The sequence below is a fragment of the Narcine bancroftii genome, chromosome 5 (assembly GCF_036971445.1).
Source record: "Narcine bancroftii isolate sNarBan1 chromosome 5, sNarBan1.hap1, whole genome shotgun sequence".
NCBI classification, from domain to species: Eukaryota; Metazoa; Chordata; class Chondrichthyes; order Torpediniformes; family Narcinidae; genus Narcine; species Narcine bancroftii.
In genome coordinates this window covers 76,375,596-76,393,919 of record NC_091473.1, presented here as the reverse complement: position 1 = coordinate 76,393,919, position 18,324 = coordinate 76,375,596, and the positions used below count along the sequence as shown (strand labels likewise).

The following is an 18,324-nucleotide window of genomic DNA, read 5'->3' as shown; positions in this document are numbered from 1 at the left end:
TGTACCACCAGTACTGCATCATTTACTCAATATATGGAAGAAGATTTACTTAGAAAGGGAAAAAACAAATTACCAACTACCAAAATTATTATTGACGCAAAATCAGCTGATCCCTTTCACAATAGATAACCTTTCCTTTACAGAATGGGAGAGAAAAGGAAGTAAAAGATTAGAAAATTGTTTTTTTGGGAAATAATTTATTAACATTAGAACAAATGAGGTACAAATATGAAATAACTCAGGGTACAGTGTTTGCATATTCTTCACTCTTGATGCCTTTTTAATTTTCCAGACTTCAACCGATTGAACTAAATCATTACCAAGAATGCACTCTTCAAAACTGAATTAGTTTTGGATATTTGAACAATGTTTTAAATCACTTTATAGCCTAACATTACTCCTTTAAACTTATTTGTTTATTTTCACCAACATTGCTGATTCAAGGACCAATGAAATTGATCCACTTATTTTTCCAAAAATAAATTTGGGATCAGACTTTGTTGTATTTCAATAGATTTTACTGTGTCAATGAAGCACTGTTGACATTTTTACAACAATTAGTCTCTCATCTCCAAGTTCATTCAAATGACTGGGAAAATAATGAAATTTATTAAAACAACATCAAATTAAAACACTTTTGCTTTCACAGACCTACGAAAGTATTAGAATAGTTTCCATTGAGAAAAATTGGAAAATACACAATAGTGGCCCAGAATTGGTCGTTTGCTGTGGCCTTCAAACAAATAATAATTCCTTTGCAAAGAATTTTCTGTCAGGGATCATTTCAAAGGAATTCCTGGAATTCAGTCGTGAAGAATACCATCATGACAAATGAACAATGAATCATATAACCATATAACAATTACAGCACAGAAACAGGCCAATATGGCCCTACTAGTCTGCATTGATCCAAGTACCCTCCTCTAATCTCACTTACCAGGACTCTACCCATATCCCTCCATCCCCCCTCATCCATATACTTATCCAACTCTTTCTTAAATGACAAAATTGACCCTGCCTCCACCACCTTTCCCGGAAGCCCATTCCACACAGTAACCACTCTCTGAGTAAAGAAGTTCCCCCTCATGTTACTCCTAAACCTTTGCCAGTCAACTCTCAACCCATGACCTCTTGTATCCATCTCTCCTACTCTCAATGGGAAAAGCCTTTCCACATCAACTCTATCTATCCCTCTCATTATCTTAAGCAACTCTATCAAATCCCCTCTCAGCCTTCCACGTTCCAAGGAATAAAGACCTAATTTGTTCAATCTTTCCTTGTATTCTAGATGCTGAAACCCAGGCAACATTTTTGTAAATCTTCTCTGCACTCTCTCTATCTTGTTAATATCCTTCCTATAAATCGGTGACCAGAACTGCACACAGTACTCTAAATTTGGCCTCACCAATGACTTGTACAGTTTCATCATTACTTCCCAACTCCTATATTCTATGCACTGATTTATACAGGCAAGCATACTAAAGGCCTTCTTCACCACCCCATCCACATGTGCTCCTACCTTCAAGGAACAATGCACCATTATTCCTAGATCTTTCTGTTCCACTGCATTCTTCAATGCTCTCCCATTTACCACATATGTCTTGCTTTGATTATTCTTTCCAAAATGAAGCACCTCAGCATTAAACTCCATCTGCCATCTTTCTGCCCACTTCTCTAAGCAGTTTAAATTCCTCTGTAATCTTTGAAAAACCCTCTTCATCATCCACAATTCCCCCTATTTTAGTATCATCTGCATATTTACTAATCCAATTTACCATCCCATCCTCCAGATCATTAATATATATGACAAACAGCAACGGTCCCAATACCGAACCCTGAGGTACACAACTTGTCACCGGCCTCCATCCTGACAAACAATTATCTAGTACTACTCTCTGGCACCTTCCTTCCAGCCACTGTTGAATCCATTTGACTATCTCCAAATTAATACCCAGGGACTTAGCCTTCCTAACTAATTTCCCATGCGGAACCTTATCAAAGGCCTTACTGAAGTCCATATACACAACATCCACTGCTCTACCCTCATCAACATTCCTAATCACCTCGTCAAAAAATTAAACAAAATTTGTCAAACACAATCTTCCACATACAAATCTGTGTTGAGTGTCCCTGATCAGACCTTGTCCCTCCATATACTTATATATACTATCTCTAAGAACGCTTTCCACCAATTTACCTACCAAAGACGTCAAACTTACAGGCCGATAATTGCTAGGCTTGCTCCTCAAACCCTTTTTAAACAAAGGAACCACATGTGCAACATGCCAATCTTCTGGCACTATACCAGTCCCTAATGACATTTGAAAAATCACTGCCAGAGCCTCCGCTATTTCCTCACTAACTTCTCTCAAGGTCCTGGGGAAAATCCTGTCAGGACCTGGAGACTTATCCACCTTTATATGTTTCAAAAGCTCCAGTACTACCTCTTTCTTAAACACTATAGTCTCCATATATACCCTTTGCTTCCTTGACCCTGCATAGTTCAATATCGTTCTCCTCAGTAAATACTGAGGAAAAGAAATTGTTCAAGACCTCCCCCCATCTCTTTTGGCTCCACACATATTTGTCCTTTCAGATCTCTATTGGACCAATTTTATCCCTCACTTTCCTTTTGCTATTTACATATTTGTAGAAACCCTTTGGTTTTATTTTCACCCTGCTTGCTATAGCCACCTCATACCTTCTTTTAGCTTTTTTAAATTCTTTCTTAAGATTCTTTTTACATTCAATATAGTACCCAAACATCTCCTTTTTTCCGTGTTTCTTATATTTATTGTAGAACTCCCTCTTTTTTTGAACCAAGTTTCCAATATCCCTTGAGAACCATGGCTCTCCCAAACTTTTGACTTGACCTTTCAACCTGACACGTTTATAAAGATTTTGTACTCTTAAAACCTCTCCTTTAAAAGACTCCATTTCTTCATTACATCCTTCCCAGAAAACAAATTGTCCCAATCCAGCCCTCGTAAATCCTTTCGCATGTCCTCAAACCTAGTTTTTCCCCACTCAAAAACCTCAACTCTGGGCCCAGACCTATCCTTTTCCATAATTACCTTGAAGTTAATGACACTATGATCACTGGACCCGAAGTGCTCCCCCACACATACCTCTATCACCTGACCCATCTCATTCCCCAACAATAAATCCAACACAGCTCCCTCTCTAGTTGGTACCTTCACATATTGATGTAAAAAGCTATCCTAAACACATTTTACAAACTCCAACCCATCCAGCCCTTTTACAGAATGGGTTTCCCAATCAATATTTGGAAAATTAAAATCCCCCACAATCACTACCCTGTGCTTATTACAAATATCTGCTATCTCCCTACTAATTTGTTCCTCTAATTCGCGTTCCCCATTCGGTGGTCTATAATACACCCCTATAATTGTAACTTCCCCTTTCCCATTCCTCAATTCCACCCAAATCCAAAAAATTCTGGAGCACAAAGAAAAATCTACATTATTTTACTAACTGTTCAAATGTTAAGGGAGCTAATAAAATATAAATTAAAATGGAGTATTAAATAAGCATTTGACTTTCAAAACCTTGTCATTTGTATTTTTCACATGAGGATATGAGAAATATTACCCAAGGTCCATATATTTTTACCAAGCAACAGATAATCACTAAAAGTTCAATTGGAGCTTGTAAAACAAAGCAAAGAGCAAGTGCATTTTGCATTTAATTTCATTCATGAACATCTTAGACTCATATCTGTTGAAGTGGGCTGCCTTTATGATGGTAGGGAATCTAACAACTGTACAGCTGAGGAACACAAAATTGCTGACAGCATCTTTGGGATTTTCACTTTAAACTAAACATGGATGAAAATCCTGGAACTTTTGTCAGCTTCACAACTTAATGACAGGAAAATCTCAACAGCTCCACTGTGACTAAAATCATTAATATGTAAAATCTGGGCCATTGTCTATTTACAAAGTTTAACAAAAAAAATTCTGATTGTCAGGAAAAACATTACGTGCAAATCAAATGCCACTATCAATCCAATCCACAACAGGAAGTGCTGTTGTAAACACATTTCACTCTGGGCAGGAAAGCAAAAACCACATTTCACTCCTGCTATGGGGGTTAGTTGTGAAGGGAGTCCCCAGGGAAAACAGATTTCCCTGCAAAGAGCACTGGAAAAACAGTGCCATTAGATCAAATTTCTAGCCAGGCATATTTTGCACTAACTGCCAATCCAATCCATAAGATTTCAGATACACAACAGAATAATTAGCGAAGGTGAGAAACGACTGGCGTTTCCAAGTTGGCAATGAAAGTTGTATTTTTAACTGACAGGAAGTGCATTTTTCCATCGTAAAAGGTCATTCCATTTCCTTTCATATATTGTCATTTAAAATTTGTACTATCATGCATCATTTCAAAAGACTTGAATAAACAGTTCTGGAAATGGAAATCAAATAATGACCACATGATGAGGGTTAAAGATGGTATCATATTCCAAAGGCTTACCTTAATCATTCTAGAAAGGTCTCCAGCATCTGCCAGTTCCAATACAATATTTAATTCATTGTCTTCGATGAATGAGGCAAGATATTTTATCACATTTGCATGGTTTAATTGCTGTGAAATACATAAGCATAAATCCAGTTAATGAAACATTCAGAGAGGATTGTGTAGGCTTTTCTGATTCCCATGGATAAAATGAAATGATTGGTAATTTCAGTCTTTCCAGATTAATCTGATAAAACAATCAATCTTTAAAACAACATAATTCATGCATTACCCAGATTACAGAGGAGAGTCTGGAATGAGGGACATTGTTCTGAGCTAAGAAACTGGATATTGAAGATAGGTACCTACAATTTATTTTTGTAGAGGCTAGTCTATATCCAAAATTCTCCACCCAGAAGGTTGTGGCGGCTCAGGGCATGGTTAGATAAATGAAACTAGGATATTATAGCCAATAACAGAAACAAGGATGAGAGCGGGGCAGGATTGGGAACTCAATGCTCCAGGGTACAGATGCTATTGGCGAGATAGAGGTGGAGTTCAGAGGTGGGGGTGTTACGTTTTGATTAATGAAAGCATCACAATAGTACTAATTAAGGATATTAGTGGAGAGATTGTCCAGAAAGGCTCAGTTGATGAAGCTTATAAATAAGGATAATTACATTTATGGTTTGCAATCCCCAAATCGTCAAGAGAAATTACATTGCACTTATTGACTCGGATTTGAATAATCAATAGGGCCTGGGTGGAGCAGTATATTGTAAATGCATCCAAGAGAATCTCCTCAAATTGGGGTGGGGGGGGGGGGGGGGGGAGAGGGGGCAAAAAAGAGAGTGTGTGTGTGTGTGTGTGTGTGTGTGTGTGTGTGTGTGTGTGTGTGTGTGTGTGTGTGTGTGTGTGTGTGTGTGTGTGTGTGTGTGAGAGTCAATCTTCTTGCTATCAGAGCAGAGCAAGTGACTGAGGTATCAAACAGAATGCATTTTAGGACCAATGTGACCTTAATTATAGCCAAGATTTTTGAGAGTCTGCCTCTGGAATATCGTGTACAATTTTGATCACCAAGCTGGAAAAGGTGTAGAAAAGATGCACAAAAAGTTGACTGGGACTGGTCAGCTTGAATTACAAGGAGAGATTGAATAGGCTGGGACTTTTCTCCTTGCAATAGGGGACAAAGAAAGCTCCTTGAAGGCTTATAAAATCATGAATGGCAGAGATAAAGTACACAGTCACAGCTTCTTTTAGGGGAATATAAAACTAGAGGGTATAGATTTAAAGTGAGAGGGGAAAAATTTTAAAGGGATCTAAGTGGCACTTTCATCACAAAAAGGGCAGTGGGTATAAAAAGCAAGCTGCCAGAAGAAGAGGTAGAATTGGGAACTGTTATGTTGAAAAGAAATTAAGACAGATGCATGCATAGAAAACATTTGGAAAGATATGGGCCAAACACAGGAAAATGGGACTAATATGGTAGGCAGGGGCAAAGATGGGTGAACGACCTATTACTACACTGTAGAAATATGACTCCTCCATAAATATCCAACTACCTGTCCAAATGCCTTTCAAACAATGTAAATGTGTATGCCTCTCCTACTTCTTTCAGGATTTACTCCATATAACTATCAACTTTGACAAACTCTGTTCCCTTTGAAATTCTTCCCTCTCCCCTAAAGCCACTGCTCTCTGTTTTTAGACTTGCCTCACCCGAGGAAAAGGACTATCTACCCTATCCATCCTGTCATAGTTTAATAAATCTTTATCAGATCATCCCTCACAATCCTACATTACAGTAAGAATAAACTTAGCCTATCCATTCTCTCTTTATAACAACAGATCTCCATTCCAGGCTGCATCCTGGTGAATCTCTTCAGCACTCTTTTCTAATGCAACCACATCCTTCCTGTACTGTGATGACCAGAATTGTACACAATTCTCCAAGTGCAGCCTGTCCAGTGTTTTGGACAGCTGCAATGTGATATCCTAATTATTATACTCAATGCTTCAGCTATGAAGGTAAATCCATCAAATGCTTCCTACACTACCAAGTACACCTTGTCGCTGTTGATAGAGAGCAAGAAACTTGCATCCCTCTGTACATCAACACTTGTTATCCCTCTCATTGAATATAAATTTCCTGTTAGGTCTTCTTGCCCCAAAATGTATTACCTTACACTTGACAGGATTAAATTCCAGATATCACCACTCGACCCAACTTTGATTTTTCTCCTCTCTATAATCATTTCTCAATCTTTTCCCCCCATCTACTACTCCACCAGTTTTTGTGTCATAATTGAACTAACAAATCAATCCATCTTCATTCTCATCCCAGTCATTTATACCTGTGGAAAATAATATTGGTCCCAGCACGGGTCCCTGCTGCAGACCAATGGTTACACATTACCAGTCAGGGAAAAAAAAATCATTTATTTCCATTCCTACCATCAGTCCAATTATGAATTCAGTTTGCCACCACACCTTGGATCCAGGGAGTCCTAACCTCCTGGACCAGACTACAATGCAGGACCTTATCAAAAATACAATCAACTGCAACAAATTTAGAACTGCATACAAGATAGATATGTTATTGTGATAAATAAAGTAGGTAAGCAAAAGAGTTAAATTATTTAGTGAAGAGAGAAAGATAATTAATATGATTCAGTACCCAAAAGGACAAAAACATTACTTTTTAATAAATTGCCCTCCACACTCAATGAGCTATCCATTCTACATCACTGTTGCCTTTTCAAAAATTCAACTAATGAAGAAAGCTCACCTTTTATAACAACGTAAACTAATAAATATTTCAGTTTAATTTAAAATAGACTTATCACTGATAAAATTGTAAACAATAATCTCAAGATTAATTGTATCTAGTGACATGGAGTACCAGATCAAAATCACAATAAAAATTATCATAAGTTTAAAATGTTTATGCTTTCTGTTGTATCATGTAGTTACTGTGTACAACAATGGGCATCGTACCACCCATCACAAGCTTTTGATAATATTTTTTTAAATTCCAATGTATAGAGTCAAAAGATCAAGATTTAGAAAAGCATATTCTCCAGCATTTTTGGTTGAAAAACTGAATACCTGGCAAATAAATATTAAACATACAAATAGATTTTTTAAATTGCTTCTTCCTTTTTGTATTTTTGATTTTAGATGTCATTTTTACCTTTAGGAGATCTATTTCTTTTATGCAATCTTGACGAGCTTTCGCATCCATCATTTCAAATATCTAGAAAAAAATTCATGTTTTCCTTTCAGACCCAATACACAAAAAATACAACAAGGTTAATTCACTTTCTCCACATTGTGAACAGTAAATCATTGCAATAAAATTATTGCTGAATTTGCTGTAAAATACTCCATAAAATATAACCAAAAATCTGAGCAGAACTTAGCCAAACAAATAGACACCCTTAACTGGATGAATGACCTATCTGGGCCAGGCAGCAGCAGCAAGACAATAGCACTATGGTCAGCTCTCAGTTTTAGAAGGGAAGAATGAAAGTCAGGTAAAGCAATAGTCAAAGGGGACTTGATAATCAGGGGAACAGATAGGAGATTCTGCAGCCACAAAATAGACTCCAGGATAGTGCGTTGCCTCCCGGGTGCTCGGACCAGGTTGTCACTGAGCGGATGCAGAATATTCTTAAGGGGGAGGCTTAGCAGACAAATATTGTACATATTGGTACATTACCAAATGACATAGCTAAGAGTAGAATAGAAGTCCTGCAAAGTAAGTTTAGAAGGTTAGGAAAGAAGCTGAAGAAGAGCCTGCAAGGTGGTAATCTGTGGATTACTCCTAGTGCCATGAGCAAGTGAAGGTCAGAACAGGAAGACAGTGCAGACAAACATGTAGCTGAGGAACTGGCACAGGGGGCAGCATTTCAAGTTCTTGGATCATTGGAACCTTTTTACAGGGGAACCGATATCCTGCAGGGAGATTTGGTGGAGGATTTAAATTAAATTCACTGGGTGGGGTGGGGATGGGTGGGAGGGATGGTGGGAATTAGAGAAGAACCAGAACAAGAGGTAGTTAGCACACTAGTAGGGGTCCCGCATCGGACTTGTCAGCCACAAACGAGCCTGCAGCTGACGTGGACATTTACCCCCTCCATAAATCTTCGTCCACGAAGCCAAGCCAAAGAAAGAAAAGGACAGCTGGTCAGGAGTTTGTGTGGAAGGATAGGCAGATAGGGGAAAATTGCACCTATGGGGATGTGTTACCATGCAACAGGGATACAGAGTCAAATATAACAAATAAAGGGCTAAAGGTGTTGTATTTACATGCATGCAGCACAATATAAGAAATCAAAAAATAGGAGCAGGTGTAGGAACCTGCTCCACCTTTGAATAAGATCATGGTTGATCTGATGACAAGACTCATTTCCACTTTCTTGCCTTTACCCCATATCCCTCAATTCCTTTACTACATAAAAATCTATCCAACCTTGACTTAAATATATTATCGAGATTGCCTCCACTGCATCAATAGGCAGGAAATTCCACAGATTCACCACCCTCTGGGAAAAGCAGATCCTCCTCATCTCCATTCTAAATCTACTACCTCTATCTTATCTATGCCTTTTATAATTTTATATGTTTCTATAAGGTCTCTCATTCTTCTGAATTCCAGAGAGTACAGACCTAAATGACTCAATTTCTCCTCAAAGGTTAACCTCCTCATCCATGGAATCAACCCTTTGCACCACCTCCAAATCCAGTAGATGTTCCTCAAAGTAAGGAGGCCAGAACTGCAGGCAGTACTCCAGATGCGGCTTCACCAGTATCTTGCACAGCTGCAGCATAATCTCACTGCTCTTAAATTCAATCCCTCTAGTAATGAAGGCCAACATTCCATTTGCTTTCTTGATACACTGCTTCACCTTCAAACCAACCTTTCAAGATTCATGCACAAGCACTCCCAAGTTCTTCTACGTGGCAGCATGCTGCAATTGTTTACTATTTAAATAATACTCTCATTTTACATTTTCCTTGCAAAGTTGATCACATTAACCAACATTGTACTCTGTCTGCCAGACACTTGCCCAATCATTTAACCTATCTTTATCTCTCTGCAGACTCTGTATCCTTTGCACAATTTGCTTTTCCACTCAATTTAGTGCCATCAGCAAACTCTGATACACCACACACTGTCTCCTCTTCCATATAGTTTTTATATAAGAAATAAAGTGGATGCAGGCGTGGCAAGATGGCGTAGGAAGAAGACGTGTGGAAACACCTCTCCACAGGTGAATAATGAATGCCCGAACTATAAAGGCATTCAGCAGTTTTAAAACCTTTTCTGAAGTGGTTTAAACTTTGAAGACAGCAATAATGAAGAAAACAAGCAGTCAACTAGTGAAGAAACTAATTTTTAAATGGGCAGAAAGTGCAGGAGAATTAAGGCCTACCTTCCAGAAGAGTCCACGGGAATTGACTGGAGAAGCCCCAAAACAGCAGAGGACTTTGCAGACTAAACTGACTGTTACACCGGCGCCCTCGCTGCGTTCTGGGACACAAGATGGCACCAGTGCGGTGAGTTCATTGTCAGAGTGGGGGGGGGGGGTGCGAGCGTGAGATCTGATGCGCGCCCGACGAGGCCGGGGAGTGCGAAAGCACGAACGCGTGTGCGTGGCCAGCACCGTCACTAGCATAGGGTCAGAGGATATTCGCCTCTGAGCCCTGGCGGATCTGGGCAAGCACAGTGCGAAGACTCACGCATGCACACCACACCCCACCAAGTTGGAGCTGCGGGCGGGACCAGCCTCCACTGGGCCGAGGATGTCGGCTTGTTTTGGGGGGGGGGGGGGGGGGGGGGGGAGTCCAGACCCGCAGCCAAGTGGCTCAGGCTGAGGTGGTTACAACAGAAGAGGAGGAGGAAGAGATTGCAATGACGGAGGAAAAGGAGGAAGCAATTTTGATGCAAGCAGCAAGAATCATAGAAGGTAGGCCTCAAAGGTATAAACCTATTCAATTACAAACCTTCAAAACTTCAGCTGCTGAACTTGAACTGATAAAACCTTTACCAGAAGATTTTATGATGAGAATGGATAATATGGCTGAGCAAGTAACCCAGGGTTTTTTTTTAAGCCAAGACTCAATTTGCTGATTTGAGAGGAAAAATGACAAATATATATGAAGAAGTTTCTGCATTTAAAATGGCTGTAAATAAATGTCTGAACTGTAGATACTGTGCATGGTGAATTTTTTAAAATTGAATGAGCATTTCATGATTGCAATGATAAGGTGGAGAGATGTACTGAATGGATAGATTATCCTGAACATTCCATTACTGGTTGGGATATACAGAAACGAGAATTTTTGAAGAAATATGACTCATTGGAAAATCAGACACAACACAATAATGTCAAGATAGTAGGTTTGCTGGAAGATATCAAAGGAATGGATCCGGTGAAATGGGCGAAAAAGTGTTCCCAGAGGGGTTGGAATTAGATCGAGCACATAGAGCGATAAGGAAAAAACCCTTTCCGGGTCAACCCCCACAGGCAGTTCTTATTTGTTGCTTGCGCTATCAAGACCAAGAGATGATTTTAGTTCTTGCAGTACAAAATGCTTGTCAAAAACAGAGCTCTTTAATGATTCAAGGCAACAGGGTTTTCTTTTATGCCAATTTGAGTCAAGATGTCATTAGGAGGCACAAGGAATTTAATCCTGCGAAAGCGGTATTATGGAAGAAGGGGTATAGATTTGCTTTTAGATACCCGGAGGTTTTGAAAGTGTTCTATGGAAACTTTCAGGCTCGATTTTTTGAGAATGAGAGTGAAGCTTTAACGTTTTTAAATTCCTTGCCAGATAACCAATCAAGTTTTGAGTTGCAGAAGCAGTCGAAGTTGCAGGTATACTTAAAGAAGAATGGGAATGGGGATGAAAGAAAGGCACCAGAAGTACACCGATTGATCGAACCGATCACGGAATGGAGTCCGTGGGCTGAATGTCAAAATCTTGGTTTTTTTTTCTGAAGATTGGTTTGAGGGGGTGGACAAAACTGAAACTTCCAAAGTCATCTGTCACTAGTGGTTTCGACCACACCCGGTCCATAAAGGGGGGGTACCACTACGATGGTTTTTTTTTAAAGGGGGGAGGGGTTTATATAGATTTTAGTGTTTTTCAAGGAGCTTTTTTAAGGAGGTTTTTTTTTTACTTTGTGTAAGGGTTAGCTATGTTGGGTGCCATTCTAAAGGGAAAAACTAATAATTTGAATTTTGCGACATTTATTATTAAAGGGCTTAAGCACCCGATAAAACGGAAACAAGTATTGAATTATATTAAGAAGATGAAAATGGGCATTGTATTTTTACAAGAAACTCATTTGACTGAGAAAGAACATTTGAAACTGAAACGGGATTAGGTAGGTCATGTGATTCCATCATCTTTTAATTCTAAGGCCAGAGGGGTAGTGATTTTGATACATAAAACATTACCTTTTATTTTGGAATCGCTCTCTGCCAATGCAGGTAGAGTGTTGAAGGTTAATTGTAAATTTTTTTCAGAAGCTTGGACTTTGATGAATGTGTATGCACCAAATGAAGATGAGGAAGAATTTGTTACAGATACATTTTTGAATTTGAATCAGTCGAACGCGAATATTTTGATAGGAGGGGATTTTAATTGTTGTCTGGATCCATTATTGGATAAATCTCCAAAAACTATGAAAAAACTAAAATAGCTAAAAGAATAGCTGTGTTAATGAAAGAGTTAAATTTGGTGGAAATTTAGAGACAGTTAAAATATTTTTTGACTGAAAAATATTTTTCATTTTATTCTTCCCGGCATGATTCTTTTTCGAGAAATGATTTATTTTTGGCATCGGCACAATTACAAGGTAGAATTATTCGTGCTGAACATATGAGCAGGATTTTGTCCAATCATATGTTATTATTAATTTCATGTACTGGTCCTGAAGTGGTAGAAACTACTTATCGTTGGATATTTAATGAAATGCTATTAAAGAAACCTGAATTTATTGAATATGTCAGAGATTAGATTAGCTTTTTCTTGCAAATGGATAAGGGTCCGGTTCAGAGTAAATTTATTTTATGGGATGTTTTAAAAGTGTATTTAAGGGGTCAAAATATTAGTTTTTCCAGTGAGAGTTAAGAAACAGTATTTGGCAGAGTCAAAATTTACAGAAAGAAATAGCAGTGTTAGAGAGAAATTTCAGACAAATTCGACTGAAGATATTAAGGCACAATTATTTAAATTGAAAAAAACGTTATAATACTTTGCAAACTTATAAGTATGAGAAAATAATTCAAAGATCAAAACAACATTATTATGAGTTAGGCGAGAGGGACCATAAAGTTTTAGCTTGGCAGTTTAGACTAGACAAATGTCTCGGATAATTAATGCAGTCAGGAGAAACTCAACAGTTACATATAAACCCCAGGACATTAATGATGAATTTCATACATTTTATTAGGAATTATACAACTCTGGGGGAAACTCAGGATAATGAACGGATTGAATCTTTTTAGGATAATTTAAATTTACCTTCTTTAAATGAAAAAGATGTTAAGGAACTAGATGGTCCATTTACTGATTTTGAGCTTAAGGAGGTATTGCAGTCTATTTCTGGTGGGAAATCTCCAGGAGAAGATGGGTTTACAATAGAGTTTTATAAAGAATTTCATGATTTATTATTTGCAGTATTTACAGAAGTGCTTAAGCAACCGACACAAATGGGTCTTTTACCAAAATCGTTTTCAAGGGTATTAATAACAGTTATTCCAAAGAAGGATAGAGATCCATTAAAAGTGGCTTCATGTAGACCGACATAGTTATTGAATGTGGTTTACAAGATTGTGGCAAAGGTATTAACGAATAGATTGGCTAACTTCTTACCATAATTAGTACATGTAGATCAAGCGGGTTTTATTAAGAATAGATATTCAGCTGATAATATTACTACAATAATTAATGCATCAAGACAGCAACTCAACCAACCAATGATAGTAGAGTTAGATGCGGAAAAGGCTTTCGACCGTGTTGAGTGGAATTTTTTTATCTCAAGTACTAGAAAGATTTAAATTTGGACCACTCTTTACTGGTTGGGTGAAGGCATTATATACCAATCCTTCTGCACAGGTGGTGACAAATGGACAGGTATCATCTGCATTTAATATGACTACATAAACTAGACAGGGCTGTCTATTATCACCAGCCTCATTTCCATTAGTATAGAACCAGTGGCACAAGCGATTAGACAGGATGTTAATATTAAGGGAATTAAAGCAGGTGAGCATGAATATAAAATTAATCTGTTCGCAGATGATGTGTTGATATATCTATCACATCCCAGTAATTATTTAGGGTCACTACAAAATTTCCTGAATCAATATGGAGAAATTTCTGGTTAAAAGGATAATTAGGATAAAAGTGAGATATTACCGATATCAGATGAGGATTATTCAGACTGTAAACAGCTTACAAAGTTTAGATGGTCTAATAAAATTAAATATGGTCTAATAAAATTAAATATTTAAGTGTAATAGTAGATAGAGAATATCAAAATTTGCATGGATTAAATTATTACCATTATTAAATAAGATTAAATCTGATGTGAATAGATGGAAAGACTTGCCTTTAACTTTGATTGGAAGAGTAAATTGTATCAAAATGAATATATTTCTTCATGTTCAATATCTTTTTCGGTCTATTCCGTGTTCTACACCAGGAATTTTTTTTAAAAGGAATTAAATAGGGCAATTCGGTTGTTTTTATGGAAGAGTAAATTGTCAAGGGTTTCCCTGCAAAAGTTGACATGGAAGTACGAGTTAGGTGGACTTCAATTACCACATTTTCAAAATTATTCTGAAGCAGCTCAATTGAAGTTTATCAATAGGATGTTTGATATTGATCAACCTCCAATATGGGCAAAGGTGGAGTTGGTTCAGATATCTGAGAATAATGTACATCATTTTATATATAAATGGAATTCTTCTCTTTTGCAAAAGTATAAATTGCCAGTATTAAGACATTTAATGGATGTTTGGTATTAACAGGATCAAATTATAGGAACTAAAGGTAAAATTTCAGCTAAGACACCATTATACCATAATAAACTAATTCCTTTTTCTTTTAATAACCCCTATTTGAAAGATTGGGAATTGAAAGGTATGAAACTGGTGGAGGATTGTTTTGAAGCAGACATGTTCCTTTCTTTTATTAGACAAGAGAAATTTGGGATATCATCAAATTCTTTATTTGCTTATTATCAAGTTTGAGATTTATTGTTAGAAAATTTTGAAAGAGATTTGGTGTTTCCTGGTGAAACTAAATTTGAGATATTAATTGCTGACAAGGGAAAGAATGGGTTTATTTCTGAAATGTATGCGTTATTACAGGAAAAGATGATTAAGGTTGATGTATATAAAATGAAGGAAAAATTAGAGAAAGATTTATCCATTACATTATCACAGGAGAAATGGTCGAATATGTGTGTAGAGAGTGTTATGAAATTAATTAATGTGAGATATAGTTTGGTTAACTAAATTTTTTTTTTAAAATATCGGTTGTATTTGACTCCTGAGAAGCTGAAAAAATATGGTTTTAGTTCTTCGGATTTGTGTTTCCGATGTAGAGAACAGGCAGGTACTTCCTTACATTCAGTATGAGCATGTTCCAAAGTTCAACCTTTTTGGGAAAAAATTATTAAGGTTTTTGAAAGATTTATTTAAGATGGTTCTGCAACATGATTCGTTAGTGTGTTTAATGGGTTATACCAACACACTAACGACGGGTATGAGATTGGACAAATCTCAAATTGCAATTATACATTTAGGGCTGGCGGTAGCTCGAAAATGTATAGCGTTACGTGGAAGAATGATATCGAACTGAATATACAAAGATGGCATGCCGAACTATAATTGTGTCTTTGAGAAGATAATGTGCAGTTTACGAAACAATAATTATTTTTTGTTAAAATGTGGACAAGGTATAGATACAAGGTAAATGTTTTTTTTTACAATATAAAGGGACAGCATACCAGGCAGCAACCGTTAATTACCTGACATTTTTTTTGTGCTCTCTGACTGGGGGGCGGAGGCGGGGGGGAAGAGGTGGGGGGAGGGGGGAGGGACGTAGGGACTTAGTGAGCTTTTTGCAAAATTTATAAATAAAATTTTCCCCAAAAAAATAAAGTGGATGACCTTGTAGTACAGCTGCACATTGGAGCTATGATGGTCACATAGATATGGAATATTACAGCACAGTACAAGGCCTTGGGCCCAAGATGTTGTGCTGGCTGATATATACAACAAAAAAAAAATCTAAATCACCCTACCTCAGAACCCTCTATTGTTTTTTCATCTATGTGCCTGTCTATTGTTCCACCCTCCACCACCACCCCTGGTAAGGCATTCCAGGCATCCATAACTCTGTGCAAAAAACGTATCCCTGATGTCTCCTCTAAACTTTCCTCCCTTCAATTGGTAGATGTCCACTGATGTTCGCTGTTCCCGCCCTGCAAAAAGATGCTGGCTATCCACGTTATCTATGCCTCTCATAATCTTGTTGACCTTTATTAAGTCACATCTCATCCTTCTTCACTCCAAAGAGAAAAATCCTAGCTCTGCTAACCTTACCTCACAAGACTTGTTTTCCAATCCACAGCACATCCTGGTAAATCTCCTCTGCCTCCTCTCCATAGGTTCCACATCCTTCTTGTAATGAGGTGCCCAGAACTAAACACATTATTCTAAGTGGTCTCAGCAGAAATTTATAGCGCTCCAACATTACCTCACAACTCCTGAACTCAATCCCCCAACTAATGAAGCCCAGCATCCCATAGGCCTTCTTAACTATCTTAACTAACCTACATGGAAACCTTGAGAGATCTAAGGATTTGAACCCCAAGGTCTCTCTGTTCTTCCATTCTGTTAAGAATCCTGCTTTTAATCATGTGCTCTGCCTTCCAAAATCCATCACCTCTCACTTATCCAGATTGAATTCCGTCTGCCACTTTTCCACCCAACATCTTATCTGCATTTTGTAACCTACAACAACCATCAACATTATCTACAACACCTTTAATCTTCATATCGCCTTCAAACTTACTGACCCATCTTCATCCAGGTCATTTCTAAATATTTAGAAAAAAATCACAAAGTAGGAGTAGGGATCCCAGAAGAGATCCCTGTAGAACTTAACTAGTCACTGACCTCTAGGCAGAATACTACTACTCAATTTTCTACAGGCAAGTGAATTCTGAATCCATGCAGCCAAGGTTCCATTAATCCCCTGTCTCACGACTTTCTGAACAAGCCTCTCATGGGGGACCTTGTCAAATGCCTTGTTAAAATCTACCACTTACCTCTTTTCTTATCTCCTCAAAAAAATCATTTAGGCTCATGAGGCACGACCTTCCCCTCACAAAGCCATGATGACTATTCCCGAGAAGACTGTACTTCTCTATATGCTCATATATCCTGTCCTTAGGAATCCTCTCCAATAGTTTGCCCATCACTGATGTAAGATTCACTGGTCTATAATCCCCAGCGCTCTCCCATTACCTTTTAAAACAAGTGGGTGACACTTGCCATTCTCCAATGCTCTAGCAACTCCCCTGTGGCCAAGAGGGCCACAAAGATCATTGCCAGCACCCTAGCTACCTCTACCCTCCTTTCCCATAGTAACTTTGGGTATATCTCCTCTGACCCAGAGGACTATTCATTGTCTACTTTAGAAACTGTCTAAATGCCTAAATACCGACTTCTTCACCTCCACAAGCAGAGTGTTCCCATTCCAGATACAGGCACCCTTTGCACTACAGAATTCACAAATGACTACCCAAAAAATATGAGATTCAAAATAAAGTTCAAGCTCAGATTTATTGTCTGAAAACCTGCATGACGTCACATACAATCCTAAGATTCTTTTCCCTGCGGGCCATTGAGAATTTCTACTGTAAACTGTACTCAAGAAAACAATACATATACAAAACAAAGAAAAAATGTAAACAAACTGTGCAAACAGAGAAAAAAATAAATAAAGAGCAATAAATAATGGGCAAAGTAAGTGTTTTAAATGGGTTGCTTAGGAATCTGATGGTAAAGGGGTAGAAACTGTTCCTGAACATGGTGGTACAAGTCTTGTGGCACTATACCACTTCCTTAATGGCAGCAGCGAGAACAGAGCATATCCTGGGTGGTGTGGCTCCTCGATGATTGCTGCTGCTTGCTGACGATAGCATTCCATGTAGATTTTCTCGATGGTGGGTTTCTCGATGGTGGGGAAAGTTTTGCCTGGATGCAATGATCTGTGTTCACTACCTTTTGCAGCACTTTCCACTCAGAGATATTGATGCCCCCATACCAGGCCGTGATGCAGCCAGTCAACAGACTTTCTATTGCACATCAAAGTTTGCCATGATTTCTGATGTCATTTTGAATCTCCACAAACTTCTGAGGATTTAGAGACGCTAACGTGCTTTCTTCATGATGACATTGGTTCCAAGGAAGATCCTCTGAAATAGTGACTCCCAGAAATTTAAATTTACTCACTCTCTCCACCTTCGATCTCCCAATTCACTAGATGGTTCAACTCTGGCTTTCCCTTCCTAAAGTCAACAATCATCATTTATAGACTGCTCTTGAGCCGAACATGCCTGGACAGGAAATATACCTGGGGACTTGACACAATGCCTTGGGTACCTCTGCGTTAAAGTTAGTGAGGAGGAAGTTAAGTTGCAAATTTGCTCTGATTGAGATCTGCCAATGAAGAAGTCAAGATCCAGTTGCAGAGAGATGAAGAGAGTCACAGGTTCTTAATTTTGTCAGAAGTTTTGCTGGTTAATGA

At 38.1% G+C, this 18,324-nt stretch overlaps 1 protein-coding gene across 3 annotated transcripts in view; it reads right to left on the bottom strand.

The window, feature by feature from the left end:
- Window positions 1-18,324, bottom strand: part of nek7 (NIMA-related kinase 7) — a 224,589-nt gene that overhangs the window by 71,949 nt on the left and 134,316 nt on the right. For all 3 annotated transcript variants that reach the window (XM_069937882.1, XM_069937880.1, XM_069937881.1), the window contains 2 exons: window positions 7,676-7,738; window positions 4,501-4,611 (listed from right to left, as the gene is read on the bottom strand). In XM_069937882.1, coding sequence (XP_069793983.1) covers window positions 4,501-4,611; window positions 7,676-7,738 — 174 coding nt within the window. The remainder of the gene's footprint in view (window positions 1-4,500; window positions 4,612-7,675; window positions 7,739-18,324) is intronic.